Here is a 17,221-nt window from a genome sequence, read left to right as displayed (position 1 = left end):
AAAGCATTTCCGAAGAAATTTATTTTGTTTATATTAAAACTTTGGGATGTCATCGTTAATACATAAACATAAGCATAAACATACCTTACGTTCATTTACACTAGTGATTAACATCTCTTTTAATCTCTCAGTGTAATGTAGCTTCGTTTCGACACCTGTGATACAAATAAACTGGGTGGGTCAGGTTGGAAAACCTGGTGAGTACATACGGTTTTCAACCCACAATAATACAATTATTATGTTCCATCATCAAACAACTAACCCAACATTTCATCCCTATTATCTTCTTTATTCTTAAGGAAACTACCTTAAGAATCATATATTCATCATTATTTCATTCCCATGGACTGTCCTAAGTAATAGGCACGAAGGCCATCGCTGCCAGGGATCATCCAACAGGCACTAAGTCCATAGCGGCAGATGTTATCTGTTAAGCACTAAGTCCATAGCTGCCAATGTCTATTTATAGGGCACTAAATCTATAGCTGCCAACATTCATTTGTAAGGCAGTAAGTCCATAGCTGCCAATGTTCATTTGAAACGCACTAAGTCCATTGCTGTCAGGGTTTATCAATTTGGCACTAAGTCCATAGCTGCCAGCGTTTATCTATCAGGCACTAAGGCCATAGCCGCCAGGGTTTATCTATCAGACACTAAGTCCATAGCTGCCAATGTTCATCTATTTCATCTTTCATCTCTCATCATTCATCTACCCATCTTTACCCAATATTTTATAGGTATAAATTACATATACAATTTAAATAAAATAAAACATGTATATTTTGTTCATCGAGCATAGATATCAATAACACAAATAATATGCACACATAGCACATAATTTGTATTAAATACTTCATATCTATGTATAAGATGAAAGTAAATATGTACTCACTTGTTAAAGTGATGATTCCAAACTCGGGCAGTGCTTCGCTTCTAACAATTCTATTTTCCTTCGGCGAAACCTAGTATCATTACCGCTATATTTTATACTAATATTTATAGCAACTATTTACGAGCGGCATTGTTTTATAAGTGTTAAACAATACTTTTCAACCACTATGTACAGACAGGGGTCATACCTGAAACAACAGAGGGCAAGACCATTTTGGCATTACATCACTTCTGAAATCCAACAACCTTATGCAGCCCTTCAAACCAGATTCCACGTACCACGAGTAGTTAAAAGATATTATAATAACACTTTTTATATTATATTTTATAATATATATTGTTTATATGTAACATCCCAATTTTCAAGGCTAAAAATTTCATTTTTAATTGAGTAAAGTCATTCATCAAACATTGCTAATATTATATTAATTAATAAAACCATTACGTCGTGTCTCAAAAACATATCATCGGATAATAATAACAATAATAATCAGAGTACAATCCCAGAAACTCAAGGTGGAAATCATGCATGAGTGTGATGTGCCGCTACCGCGTCTGCTCCTTCCCCTTCGCTGAAGAGGTACCTGAAACAAAACTGTAAACTGTAAGCACGAAGCTTAGTGAGTTCCCCCATCATACCACACACCATACAATAACATACTGTCAGGCAATTCTGGGGTGCCTGACTACCCAGGTCAAGCCATTCTGATGTGCTTGACTTACCCAGGTCAAGCCATTCTTGGGTGCTTGACTTACCCGTCGGTCCTTACGACCGACATCCAAGGACTATTTCACCTCCTACTACTAATGACACATAATAAAATAGCATAGACATACTGTCAGGCAATTCTGGGGTGCCCGACCTACCCTTCGGTCTTGACGACCGAACTTGGGGACTATTCTCCCCCTACTACCACTATCACATATAACATATCATGCTAGCACATAAACATATCAGGTAGCAACAAAACCTAGATGAATATCACAAAGACAATCATCTAACATACAACTCCTACTGGTGGGCCGACATTATGGCCGTAGACCTATCGCTACTGGAAGGTAACTCACCTCGTAAAGCTAAGTGTCGAATCTCACGGGAAGTAATCTCTAACAGCTGCTCCAATGACTCCCAGCTATCATAATAATAATAATACTCAATCAGAGTCCACAACACTGCTCAGGGTAAAATAACCATTTTACCCCTCGTTCCAAATAAACAAATCTAAGCATACAATGGTCAACTATGGGGCTTGATACCTCAAAGGAGTCAGAAATGGTGTCAATCCTCTGGATCTACAAGCTCTTGGTGGATCCTTGCTTCTTCTTCAAGATCCTTTCTTCTTTTCTCACTAACACAACACCAAAAGCACTCTCAAATGGCTTCTATAACACAAAGGCACACAAAGGAGCTAGGGTTTTCGTGGTGGCTGGGTAGGATTGAAGGGAGGCTGAACAAACAAGAGTTATGCTCTTTATATAGGGAGTAAACCCTAAATTTTAGGGTTTAATGAGTTGCATGCGTACGCTGGGCGTACGCACCTGACCTCCGCGATTCATTCTCACGAGTACGCTGGGCGTACATGGCTATGTACGCCCCGCGTACGCCGCTTCCTCAGTCCACTAATAAGGCCCAAAGGTCAAAGCCCAAACCAAACCATTCCATTCTTCAATTTTAAAATGTTTAATAATACATGGAAAATCCCGGATACTACATTATAAGTTCATAATCAAGATAGTGTACATAAACATAAGTTATACTTAAAGTAAGGTAAGCATAACTCACTTACTAAGAGGTTTGGCTAGGAACCGGGCTCTACGGGGGCAGAACTTCCAAGCCGAAAGCTCTTCTTCTCAGAGCCTTCTGGTGATTCGGGACTTGCCTCTTAGGACTTGGGAAGTACTAAGGCTTGGGAGGGGTTTAGAGAGATGTTTTTGAGAGAAAGAATGGGAGAGGTATGAATGAAATGGAAGATTTGTGCCTCTAGTTATAGGCTGGGAAATGGCCCAACTCGGCGAGTTCTAAGCCTCCAACTCGTCAAGTTGAGTGCCAAGTGTCACCATCTCGTTGCAAGGCTTGGCGAGGAAGCAATGGTCAGGATTATGCCACGTGTCACTAGCAGATTACTCCAAAAACTAATTATCTTCTAAAATCTGTAACTTTCGCATACGAGCTCCGTTTTCAACGTTTTTTATATCCACGCGTAGGTGGAAATGTAATCAACAACTTTTATTTGGACTCCGTCTCCTAATTTTTATTTTATTTTTAAAGTTATATTTTAACAGACTTAGAGAGTTAAAATTCGTTAAAAATTCTAACTTTTTCATCCGACGTCTGTTTTCGACTGTCTTTATATCGTTGAGCTCCTATTAACAAGATCTTCAATTCTTATTTAGATTGTGTCGGCTAAAAATTGATGGATCTAAAATTCGATTTCCGGGTTGTGCACTGTTGTGCTAAATCTTAGAAAAATCATAACTTCCTCATATGAAATCAGATTTTGACGTTCATTTTATGTATGTTCTCGGTTTAACATATAATACGACTTTTTTTAGATCCCTAAGGCTAAAAGTAATTTATCAAAAATTCACTTTTTACGTTACGCGGTGCTGTGCCGGTTTAGCCGTAAAACTTCGACATGGTCATAACTTCTCCGTTATTACTCGGATTTCAGCGTTCTTTATATTAACGGAACCCTTGTGATATATATTAGAACTTAGTCAATATTATTTATTCTAAATAATCTTCTATCAAAAAAGTTGTTTTTGATGCTTATTGTCTCTAAATAGACTAGCCCGAATTTGCGGGCGTTACAATTATCTCCCCTTAGGATGATTATATCATGAAATCATCAATGAGACAGGGCTTGTATAGTTACTCCATACGTTATCTTTACATCCTAGGTAGTAATCGTAACTCATATGTTCCCTTGAATGAGTATCTAACTCTTGGACTTCTTGACGGCTGGTGATGCTCAATCTTGCATCTGCTCTCTATCTCGCGTTGGACCTTCAATTGTAACCTTCGAGTTACAAAATCAATCTTTATTGGAGACTCCTTCTTCTTCTTAGCAGAGTTAACTTAAGAGAAGTTTTTTACTTTGATTATCATGACAGACCGGTGGGTCATGTTCGAATGACCTCTCATCGTATGATGCGATGTTTAGACTCAGATCTATTAGAGTCAAATTCCAGAATGCAATATACCTTCCTTCATGTTCTAATGAGATATAATCACGTTCTAGCATGTAGTAATTCTAACTACAAGCTTCTTTACTCTAACAAAGGTTGCGATGCTTCTATTGATCGCTTTGATTATCTTTCACTTCAATCTTCTGGCTTGAGTCAGATGCTACAGCGAACTTGGTTCTCTGAACCACGTAACATACTCGTTTTAGTCGGACTCGATTTGATATGACCACTAGTGTCAGAATAACAATCATCTTGTTAGTCATTACCGACACAATGGTAACGGCTGACAAGAACAAAACATAATCAATTACTAGAGCCTTGGTAACCTTGTGACTCTTCCTGATCCAAGTGTGAGTCATGTGCTTCTGGTAGTATAGGCCTCTACTACATTTCATACCTACTCATACTCTTCCTAAGTACTATCTCGCAGTTTTCCAAGTTCTTATTTCCAAAAATCACAAAACGATTTAACACATACGAATGTGTTCAAATAATCATAAAATTATCCCTAAACTCCACTAGGACTTCTTCTGTGCGTATCTTCAATCATGAATTCTACTTTAACTCGGTTGGTATTGGAAATTCAGAACATGGGATAACTTTATGGATTATACAAAAAAATTCTTTCTTTCCGCCAATCGAAAGTGTACTTCTCCCATACCAGACGTATTATCTATTTAGACGTATTCTAAAGGGAAGATACCTTTCTTACAATATCTTCCGATAGGTATCATTCACTATCGTAAGGCTTCTCCTTTCCTCCATTTACTCAATTTGCTACGAGTCTTCACCATGACATTATATGCACGGAAGCATGTGTTTAGTGTATCGGGGCGAGAATATATAGAGAGAAGGTTTAGACGTGAAATTATCCTTATTAATCTAAAATTTACATGTCAGTTCTAATACCGTAATTAAACGTTTAGAAATCTGAACACATAAAATTTCCAGATCCGGTCAGCAACATACCATAGAACAGTTCAAATAATGGCATTATAAAGCATCACAAATCATTTATCACATAAAAGCATATTAGGCATCTTCCCTGAATAAGCTAGTGCTTGTGTATATTCTGGTGTACTACCTAATATATTAGACACACTCCTCACGATCATCGCTTAGCATTCTAAGTTTAAGTCTAGAAATATATCCTTATTCCTATTTCGCTTAAACTAATGCTCTGATACCAACTGTGACATCCCCGATTTCACGGTCATTTTAAAATTTTTTATTTATGCATATTTGAAAATCAGAGTATTCATTTTAAAGAATAATATTGCGGAATTTGTTTCCAGAAAACATGATAAATATATTATCAAAGCATTTCCGAAGAAATTTATTTTGTTTATATTAAAACTTTGGGATGTCATCGTTAATACAGAAACATAAGCATAAACAGACCTTACGTTCATTTACACTAGTGATTAACATCTCTTTTAATCTCAGTGTAATGTAGCTTCGTTTCGACACCTGTGATACAAATAAACTGGGTGGGTCAGGTTGGGAAACCTGGTGAGTACATACGGTTTTCAACCCACAATAATACAATTATTATGTTCCATCATCAAACAACTAACCCAACACCCCATCCCTATTATCTTCTTTATACTTAAGGAATCTACTTTAAGAATCATCTATTCATCATTAATTCATTCCCAAGGACTGTCCTAAGTAATAGGCACGAAGTCCATCGCTGCCAGGGATCATCCAACAGGCACTAAGTCCATATCGACCGATGTTATCTGTTAAGCACTAAGTCCATAGCTGTCAATGTCCATTTATAGGGCACTAAATCTATAGCTGTCAACGTTCATTTGTAAGGCACTAAGTCCATAGCTGCCAATGTTCATTTGAAAGGCACTAAGTCCATTGCTGTCGGGGTTTATCAATTTGGCACTAAGTCCATAGCTGCCAGCGTTTATCTATCAGTCACTAAGTCCATAGCTGCCAGGGTTTATCTATCAGACACTAAGTGTTGGGTCAAAAATATGGTTTATACTTTACTTTTCTAGGAAAATGTATTTTTATGTCTAGGACCGTAAACAGCTCAGTGTTTACGGCCATACATGTGTTTACGGTCAGTGTTTACGGCCGTAAACAGGTTTACGGCCGTAAACCCATTCACGGTCCATGTCTACTATATATAGGGTGAGGAGTGCATAATTGCTATAGAATAGAGGAGCTTAAGTGTGTGTATTTGAAGGTGTTCTAGAGAGAGAAAAAAGAGAGTGTGTGTTAGTGTGTGTGAATCTCATGTAAAGGATCATCATTCTATTCATCAATACATTGAGATTCATATTATTCTTTTTCTCCTTCTCTTCTATTTGATCTGACATCATCCGTTTGATTGGGATTCCGCACCATCAAACGGATCTGATTGATACACAAGCAGATTAGGGACTTACACTAAGTCCATAGCTGCCAATGTTCATCTATTTCATCTTTCATCTATCATCATTCATCTACCCATATTTACCCAATATTTTATAGGTATAAATTACATATACAATTTTAATCAAATAAAACATGTATATTTTGTTCATCGAGCATAGATATCAAGAACACAAATAATATGCATACATAGCACATAATTTATATTAAATACTTCATATCTATGTGTAAGATGAAAGTAACTATGCACTCACTTGTTAAAATGATGATTCCAAACTCGGGCAGCGTTTCGCTTCTAACAATTCTATTTTCCTTCGGCGAAACCTAGTATCATTACCACTATATTTTAGTCTAATATTTATAGTGACTATTTATGAGCGGCATTGTATTATAAGTGTTAAACAATACTTTTCAACCATTATGTACATACAGGGGTCATACCTGAAACAACAGAGGGCAAGACCATTTTGGCGTTATAACACTTCTAAAATCCAACAAACTTATGCGGTCCTTCAAACCAGATTCCCCGTACCACGAGTAGATAAAAGATATTATAATAACACTTTTTATATTATATTTTATGATATATATTGTTTATAAGATCATAATCAAGATTGTGAACTTAAACATAAGTTATACTTAAAGTAAGGTAAGCATAACTCACTTACTAGGAGGTTTGGCTAGGAACCGGGCTCTGCGGGGGCAGAACTTCCAAGCCGAAAGCTCTTCTTTTCAGAGCCTTCTGGTGATTCGGGACTTGCCTCTTAGCACTTGGGAAGTACTAAGGCTTGGGAGGGGTTTAGAGAGATGTTTGAGAGAGAAAGAATGGGAGAAGTGTGAATGAAATGGAAGATTTGTGCCTCTATTTATAGGCTGGGAAATGGCCCAACTCGGTGAGTTCTAAGCCTCCAACTCGTCAAGTTGAGTGCCAAGTGTCACCATCTGGTGGCAAGGCTTGGGGAGGAAGCAATGGTCAGGATTGTGCCACGTGTCACTAGCAGATTACTCCAAAAACTAATTATCTTCTAAAATCTATAACTTTCGCATACGAGCTCCGTTTTCAACGTTTTTTATATCCACACGTAGGTGGAAATGTAATCAACAACTTTCATTTAGACTCCGTCTGCTAATTTTTACTTTATTTTTAAAGTTATATTTTAACAGACTTAGAGAGTTAAAATTCGTTAAAAATTTATAACTTTTTCATATGACGTCTGTTTATTACTGTCTTTATATCGCTGAGCTCCTATTAACAAGATCTTCAATTCTTGTTTAGATTGTGTCGGCTACAAATTGATGGATCTAAAATTCGATTTCCGGGTTGTGCACTGTTGTGTTAAATCTTAGAAAAATCATAACTTCCTCATACGAAATCAGATTTGGACGTTCATTTTATGTATGTTTTCGGTTTAACATATAATACGACTTGTTTTAGATCCCTAAGGCTAAAAAGTAATTTATCAAAAATTCACTTTGTACGTTACGCGGTGTTGTGCCGGTTTTAGCCGTAAAACTTCGACGGGTCATAACTTCTCTGTTATAAGTCGGATTTCAGCGTTCTTTATATGTACGGAACCCTTGTGATATATATTATAACTTGGTCAATATTATTTATTCTAAATAATCTTCTATCAAAAAAGTTGTTTTTGATGCTTATTGTCGCTAAATTGACTAGCCCGAATTTGCGGACGTTACAATTATCTCCCCTTAGGATGATTATATCATGAAATCATCAATGAGACAGGGCTTGTATAGTTACTCCATACGTTATCTTTACATCCTAGGTAGTAATCGTAACTCATATGTTCCCTTGAATGAGTATCTAACTCTTGGACTTCTTGACTGCTGGTGATGCTTAATCTTGCATCTGCTCTCTATCTCGCGTTGGACCTTCAATTGTAACCTTCGAGTTACAAAATCAAGCTTTATTGGAGACTCCTTCTTCTTCTTAGCAGAGTTAACTTAAGAGAAGTTTTTTACTTTGATTATCATGACAGACCGGTGGGTCATGTTCGAATGACCTCTCATCGTATGATGCAATGTTTAGACTCAGATCTATTAGAGTCAAATTCCAGAATGAAATATACCTTCCTTCATGTTCTAATGAGATATAATCACGTTCTAGCATGTAGTACTTCTAGCTACAAGCTTCTTTACTCTAACAAAGGTTGCGATGCTTCTATTGATCGCTTTGATTATCTTTCACTTCAATCTTCTGGCTTAAGTCAGATGCTACAGAGAACTTGGTTCTCTGAACCACGTAACATACTCGTTTTAGTCGGACTCGATTTGATATGACCACTAGTTTCAGAATAACAATCATCTTGTTAGTCATTACCGACACAATGGTAACGACTGACATGAACAAAACATAATCAATTACTAGAGCCTTGGTAACCTTGTGACTCTTCCTGATCTAAGTGCGAGTCATGTGCTTCTGGTAGTATAGGCCTCTACTACATTTCATACCTACTCATACTCGTCCCAAGTATTGTCTCGCAGTTTTCCAATTTCTTATTTCCAAAAATCACAAAACGATTTAACACATACGAATGTGTTCAAAAAATCATAAAATTATCCCTAAACTCTACTAGGACTTCTTCTATGCGTATCTTCAATCATGAATTCTACTTCTCCCGTACCAGACATATTATCTATTTAGACGTATTCTAAAGGGAAGATACCTTTCTTACAATATCTTCCGATAGGTATCATTCACTATCATAAGGCTTCTCCTTTCCTCCATTTACTCAATTTGCTACGAGTCTTCACCATGACATTATATCCACGGAAGCATGTGTTTAGTGTATCGGGGCGAGAATATATAAAGAGAAGGTTTAGACGTGAAATTCTCCTTATTAATCTAAAATTTACATGCCCATTCTAATACCGTAATTAAACGTTTAGAAATCTGAACACATAAAATTTCCAGATCCGGTCAGCAACATACCATAGAACAGTTCAAATAATGGCATTATAAAGCATCACACATCGTTTAGCACATAAAAGCATATTAGGCATCTTCCCTGAATAAGCTAGTGCTTGTGTATATTCTGGTGTACTACCTAATATATTAGACACACTCCTCACGATCATCGCTTAGCATTCTAAGTTTAAGTCTAGAAATATATCCTTATTCCTATTTCACTTAAACTAATGCTCTGATACCAACTGTGATATCCCCGATTTCACGGTCATTTTAAAAAAATTTTATTTATGCTTATTTGAAAATCAGAGTATTCATTTTAAAGAAGAATATTGCGGAATTTGTTCCCATAAAACATGATAAATAAATTATCAAAGCATTTCCGAAGAAATTTATTTTGTTTATATTAAAACTTTGGGATGTCATCATTAATACAGAAACATAAGCATAAACAGACCTTACGTTCATTTACACTAGTGATTAACATCTCCTTTAATCTCTCAGTGTAATCTAGTTTCGTTTCGACACCTATGATACAAATAAACTGAGTGGGTCAGGTTAGGAAACCTGGTGAGTACATAGGGTTTTCAAACCACAATAATAAAATTATTATGTTTCATCATCAAACAATTCACCCAACATCCCATCCCTATTATCTTCTTTATTCTTAAGGAATCTACCCTAAGAATCATATATTCATCATTCATTCATTCCTAAGGATTTCCCTAAGGAATAGGCACGAAGTCCATTGCTGTAAGGGTTCATCCAACAGGTACTAACTCCATAGCGGACGATGGTATCTGTTAGGCAATAAGTCCATAGCTACCAATATCCATTTATATGGCACTAAATCCATAACTGCCAATGTTCATTTGTAAGTCACTAAGTCCATAGCTGCCAATGTTCATTTGCAAGGCACTAAGTCCATAGCTGTAGGGGTTTATCTATTTGGCACTAAGTCCATAGCCGCCAGGGTTTATCTATCAATCACTAAGTCTATAGCTGCCTGGATTTATCTATCAGGCACTAAGTCCATAGCTTCCAATGTTCATCTATGTCATCTTTCATCTCTCACCATTCATCTACCCATCTTTACCCAATATTTTTATTGGTATAAAATACATATACAGTTTAAATCAGATAAAAACCTATATATTTTGTTCATCCAACATAGATATCAAGAACACAAATAATATGCATACATAGCACGTAATTTATATTAAATACTTCATATCTATGTGTAAGATGAAAGTAACTATGCACTCACTTGTTAAAGTGATGATTCCAAACTCGGTCAGCGCTTCGCTTCTAACAATTCTATTTTCCTTCGGCGAAACCTAGTATCAGTACCGCTAGATTTTAGTCTAATGTTTATAGCCACTATTTACGAGCGATTTGTTTTATAAGTGTTATACATTACTTTTCAACCACTATGTACAGACAGGGGCCAGACATGAAACATTGGAGGGCAGGACCATTTTGGCATTATAGCACTTCTAAAATCCAACAACCCTATGCGACCCTTCAAACCAGATTCCCCGTACCGCGAGTAGTTAAAGAATATTATAATAACACTTTTTATATTATATTTTATGATATATATATATATATATATATATATATATATATATATATATTTATTATAAGTTCATAATAATGATATTGAAGTTAAACATAAGTTATACTTAAAGTAAGGTAAGCATAAGTCACTTACTAGGAGGTTTAGCTAGGAACCGGGCTCTGCGGGGGCAGAACTTCCAAGCTGAAAGCTCTTCTTCTCAGAGCCTTCTGGCGCTACGGGACTTGCCTCTTAGCACTTGGGAAGTAATAAGGCTTGGGAGGGGTTTAGAGAGATGTCTGAGAGAGAAAGAATGGGAGAGGTGTGAAGGAAATGGAAGATTTATGCCTCTATTATAGGCTGGGAAATGGCCCAACTCGGCGAGTTCTTAGCCTCCAACTCTTCGAGTTGAGTGCCAAGTGTCACAATCTGGTGGCAAGGCGTGGGGAGGAAGCAATGATCAGGATTGTGCCACCTGTCACTTGCAGAATACTCCAAAAACTAATTATCTTCTAAAATCCGTAACTTTCACATACGAGCTCTGTTTTCGACATTCTTTATATCCACGGGTAGGAGTAAACGTGATCGACATTTTTGGTTTAGACTCTGTTGGAAAATTTTGACTTTATTTTTAAAGTTATATTTTAACACACTTAGACAGTTAAAAATCGTTAAAAATTCATAACTTTTTCATCCGATATCCTTTTTCAACTGTCTTTATACTGTTGAGCTCCTATTAACGAGAAATTCAATTCTTGTTTAGATTGTGTTGGCTAAAAATTGATCGATCTAAAATTCGATTTTCAGGTTTTGCACTTCTATGCTAAATCTTAGAAAAATCATAACTTCCTAATACGAAGTCAGATTTGGACTTTCTTTTTATGTACGTTTTCGGTTTAACATATACTACGACTTTCGTTTAGATCCTAAGGCTAAAAAGTAATTTATCAAAAATTCACTTTTTACGTTTCGCGGTGCTGCCGGTTTAGCCGTAAAACTTTGACGGGTCATAACTTCTCCGTTATAACTCGGATTTCAGCGTTCTTTATATGTACGGAACCCTTGTGACATATATTATAACTTCGTCAAGATTATTATTCTAAATAATATTCTATAAAAAAAGTTATTTTTGACGATTATGGTCTCTAAATTGACTAACCCGAATCTGCGGGTGTTACATAACAACCATCACCTCCATTACCCTCATGTATTAACCTTCATCGTCTCTGCAAACCCTACACCACCAGGCATCACCTCCTGCATCATCATCTTCATATAACCACCTCCATTACCTTGTTCTTGATTCGTTTTTTAGACTTGTTAATTGATTGAGAGACTAGGAGCACACCACCAGGTTCTTCGTCGATTGCAAAAAAGATGAGGGGATGATCATATCTATTTCTCTCTCTCTCTCTCTATATACACTTTGATGGGAAAAAAAACCTATGTTGTTAATCGATTGAGAGTTAGGACCAGTTTTGTATTTTTTGGGTTTGGAAGGCTAAAAGTCAATTAATCAGAGATTCGAACAGAGGATGAGTAATGGGACTTTCATATCAGGTGGGAATTTCACTAGTGTTGTTTGATGATTGAAGAAGAAGAAATTCATCATGTCGCTCGTTTTTTCCTGATGCATACCATCTGCTTCTTCCCCAAGTTAAAATTGGTCAGTTCAAACTTCCTTCTTGGAGGAATTAATCAGCAAGCCGCATACCAATACCAAATCAGAGGGGTGGTGCAGATTTGGGTTTTTTTCCCTTTGATTCGTCATCCCTAATCCGGAAAGGTAGAAGCTTTTTTAGGTTTAAATGGAGAAGATGAAGTTAGAGAGAAAGAGAGGAGGGATATAGAGAGAGAGAGAGAGATAGAGGGAAGGAGAGAGAATGAAGAGAGAGAGAGAGAGAGAGAGAGAGTGTGTGTGTGTGTGTGTGTGAGTGTGTGTATGTGTGTGTGTGTGTGTGTGTTGGGCGCGCAAAGGGCGGGGTTTCTTATTAAATTTCATTTTTTTTAAAATAAGAGAAAACCTCATAAATGGTCCATCTGGTAGTGAAATGACGGAAATACCCTTCACTTAACGGACAGAAGATAACAGAGTGAGGAGTAAAGACCAAGCATCAAAAGTTTTGAAAGCATAATGACAATCTGTGAAATTTTTTGAACTTAAGGACTAAACTTCAGCTCTGAGAAAAACATAAACACCGAAAATGATGTTTTTTCTAAATTCAAACAAATTACTTATTATTTACTTTTGAAAGTATGTATAACAATAAATATTCCTCATTTATAATTATTTTTATTATAAAAGATAATGATATATAATGGCTATTACATTTTATAATTAACAAATGTATTGTAATAAAAAGTAACATTTAATATTATATTTGACACACTAACTGAAAATTAAAAATTTAGGTACTAGCTAATAAGCTTACTGATAAAATATGATGTTTGGTAAAAAATATTTGGATTTTTGATATACGGTTTTTTTTTTACATTTTATATATATTTTCTTGTTTTTATTGCATATAACCATCTAGTTTGAACTACTTTTCTATTTTTAAAATATTTTTCTCTCATCTTAGTTTTTATTATTTCTAATCATCTTTTTTTTAATCTTTATTTTTTATAGAAAAATTAGTATTTTTTATAATATCTTGTCTATATTGTATATTTTAATAAATATCTAACATTAAAAACAAGTCCAAAACTCAACAAAAACACTAAAATTAAAAACTCAACTCAAAAAACAAGAAAAAAAAGTTTGAAATGGAAAAACAATATTAAAATTTCAAATATATATGAATTTTTGAACCTATTTTTCTTATAAATAATAGTTTAAAATTTCTAACTATTTTTTAAAGAAATAATTATTAAACTGATTTTTATCAGAAAAAATAATTTAAAAACTGCAAATTTTAAAACTTGATAGTTATCATAACCTTCTAACACTTATAAAAATCTGGTCAATTGGATGGGTATCCATATTTTGAAGTTAAGGAAAAAAACAATAGATATAATTTAAAACTTTAAAAGTTCTGAAGATGGAAAGTTTTAACAGCTGTCACTCCACAGTTTGTAACTTTGTCTCCGTGATTTAGCAACATCCTATCTATAGAGGTTTGAGCTATTTACCAAATTATTCCATGGACTTGTGTGCATTAACTATAATAGTCCCTCTAATTTAGGATTTTACGTATTCAATCCAATTTAATAGTTTTATTTTGGAGAAAATTACAAATATAACAAAAACCGATAATTACTTTGTAGAAAAAATAGCCAAAAAAAACCCAATTACAAAAATAGTCTGCAAAATCGCAGATGGACTAAGTCCATCTGCGATTTGACAAAGTCATCTGCTATTTCACATTCCATCTGCGATTTCACCTTTTTCGTAGGTATAAAAACGTAAATTTTTTTGTTTGTTTCATTTTTCACACTTTTCGTTGAAGAACTCTTTCTGGAAGCACTATGGACGATTTGACAAAACAAATATTAATTCATTTTATTAAAAAAATTTTAAACAAAATTTTCAAAGAAATTACAACAAAAGTGATAATTTTTTGCAAGAATTTATATGTAATATGGTTGTTTCATAGTCAAATCCTATCAATTTCGTAATAAAAAATTAAAAAAAAATAAATAAATAAAAAACACGAAATCGCAGATGAACTGAGAGGAAATCGCAGATGAACTTAGTTCATCTGCGATTTTAGTCACTTGTACCCCTATTTATACCATAAAAAAAATAATAATAAAATTATCTGCGAACGTACAAGTCGCTAAAGCACGGATGTGCTTTAGCGACTTGTACGTTCGCAGATGGCTTGGTGAAATCGCAGATGGGCTTAATCCATCCGCGATTCTGATGACTATTTTTGTAATTTGGATTTTTTTTGGTTATTTTTACAAAGTAATTCACTATTTTGGTTATATTTGTAATTTTCTCTTTGTTTTGCCTCTAATAAATTATTATGTTTGTGTATGTGTTTTGTACATTGAATGATATTTTTTGTATTTAAGTTGTCTGGTACATTCACAACTAACTGATAAGCTAAATTATTTTTTGAGTTTTTAAATTTGTCATGTTTGACGAATTGAAAAGTAACTAATAATCTAGCTTATAAACGACTAGTTTTTTCAGGATTTTTTTTAAATCCGAATATACCCTTAATTAATTATAAAAAATATATATTCTTCTAAATATTGTTTTATATGTTTCATCTAGCTTATCAGTTAATTTTAACAAACGTCGTTTTTTGTTAGCTAACAGCTAATAGATAGTTTTTCATCTATTAGTTAGTTTTTCAGTTAGTCTGTCAAACATAACATTGTTATGTTTTACGAGGAATCAAAAGATGCTTTACTTGTAGTTATTATTTTTCTGAACAAAACTAGAAAAAAAACTAATAAATTTAGAATACATAAAGAATTAAGTTGGATCTTTAATCTATCCTACTCAATTGATTTTACAATTAATGTATATATTAAAAACCAAAAAATACTTTAAATCATTTTTTGATGTATGTATATGATTGTTTAGTAAGTATGCAACTTATTTGTAAAGTTAGTTGTTTACGTTAAATAATGTTTGATTTAACTGTTGATATGTATATATTCTGCAACATATTTGTATAGAAACTGAATTAAGGTGATTTGTTTATTTATAGAAAAAACTGCAAGATTGATTTATGTGGTATTCAAAAAACTTTGGATAGAGTCCAACAAGTTTTCAGCTTGTATGAAAAGTCCAAAATCAAGAAATTCTTGTGATTTTGGTCCAAAAAAACTTAAAAAGATGGTTATACCCATTTATTTATCTTTTTGTATTTTTTATAATTATTGTAATACCATTTTAATTAAAAAAAAAAGAATTATCCTCTCTCTCTCTCTCTCTCTCTCTCTCTCTCTCTCTCCATGTTCTTCGAGACAATCCTCAACCCACTTTTCTTTACTGGTTCAACTCCCGCCATACTCCACCTATTCCCATCATCTCCGATTTCTTTCTCGGTGGACACACTACCTCGCCAACAAGCTAGGTATCCTCAGGATCGGTAGCCCACTGTCATGAACCCACCCTCCACCTCTTCTCTCATCGTGAACCCATGAAGACGAAGAGAAATGGAGATCCCCTTCAAAATCTCCGTAAATCTTGTAACAGAATCCACCAGAGATACCTTTTCAAACTCAATTGCAGCTTCTCCGGCCGCCAGAGACATATGAATAGTTGTAGAATGAAAAGAACTCACCATTCATACTTGATTTATCAGATAGATGGCTAAATGTATCGATCTCTCCTCCCCAAAAACCGTAAGGAAATAAGAGGGCTGCTTTATTTAATAACCCAAAACCTAATCGATCAATGGCATATTTCTTTCTTTCAGGAAGATCAAGGATGAATTCGATTGATTTTTGCGTGATAATATTGTCCTTTAGCAGAGATAAAGACGCCATTAGATCCATATTTGATGTGTTCGACTTTTTCATTGTAGAAAATGAGAAGTTTTCGGGTAATGCTCTGATAAACATTCTGTTTCCTCGCAGAATCAAGCAATGGTTACCACCCATCTCATACGGATCATCTTGATCCCAAAAGACCATGGAGACATTTGACAATAATCTGGTATCATGTTACAGATGAGAGAAAAAAAACAAGAAAGGAATAAGGGTGGGTAGAGAGAGAGAGATAGAGAGAGAGAGAGATTTTAGTTTTTATTTATTATTTATTATTTTTAATTATTTAAATACCAAAATAAATAAATAAAATAGAAAAAAGAAATGAAAAGGGTAAAGTCATCTTTTTAAGTGTATCAAGGACAAAAAAAACTCAGAAAAACTTTGATTTTAGACCTTCCATGCAAGTTTGAAATTTTTTATATCATATCAAAAAATTTTGAATAACACAAGTACCAATCTTACAATTTTGTTTTATTTATATATTAAGAATTAAAATAAGATTCAAAGTACCACAAGTACCATGAAAATAAATAAATATAAATAAAATAAAATAACAAACCTTTAAGATATTTTTGTCTTATATATTTAGATTCAAAGGACGAGAAGTACAACATAAATAAATAAATAAATAAATAATAGATTTTAAGATATTTTCCGTCTTCTCTGTTTGTCACTTCTTGGCAAGACTTTCATATGCGCATGTACTGTTTGATTGTAAATTTCTCTTGGAAATGGAGATGGTTAATTCAATAAACATTAAAAAATAATGTGAATTTAAATGATTGATAGTTATTTGTGTTTCTGAATGATGT

At 34.4% G+C, this 17,221-nt stretch overlaps 1 protein-coding gene across 1 annotated transcript; it reads right to left on the bottom strand.

Annotated features, from left to right (window-relative positions):
* Window positions 1-16,139: 16,139 nt before the first annotated feature.
* LOC145122171 (lysine-specific histone demethylase 1 homolog 1-like) lies at window positions 16,140-16,553 on the bottom strand. Its single transcript, XM_079057821.1, has one exon. It carries the CDS (start codon window positions 16,551-16,553, stop codon window positions 16,140-16,142), a length of 414 nt encoding a protein of 137 aa, XP_078913947.1.
* Window positions 16,554-17,221: the final 668 nt, after the last annotated feature.

The sequence above is a fragment of the Lactuca virosa genome, chromosome 1 (assembly GCF_052849685.1).
Source record: "Lactuca virosa cultivar CGN04683 chromosome 1, Lactuca_virosa_CGN04683_v6, whole genome shotgun sequence".
In the NCBI taxonomy this organism is placed as follows: domain Eukaryota; kingdom Viridiplantae; phylum Streptophyta; class Magnoliopsida; order Asterales; family Asteraceae; genus Lactuca; species Lactuca virosa.
Note: the sequence above shows the minus strand (reverse complement) of the source record. Positions and strands in the feature narration are given on the sequence as shown.

Bases quoted from the DNA above. Each gene is read 5' to 3' on its own strand.
- LOC145122171 (XM_079057821.1), bottom strand. From the start codon at position 16,553: ATGGTCTTTTGGGATCAAGATGATCCGTATGAGATGGGTGGTAACCAT.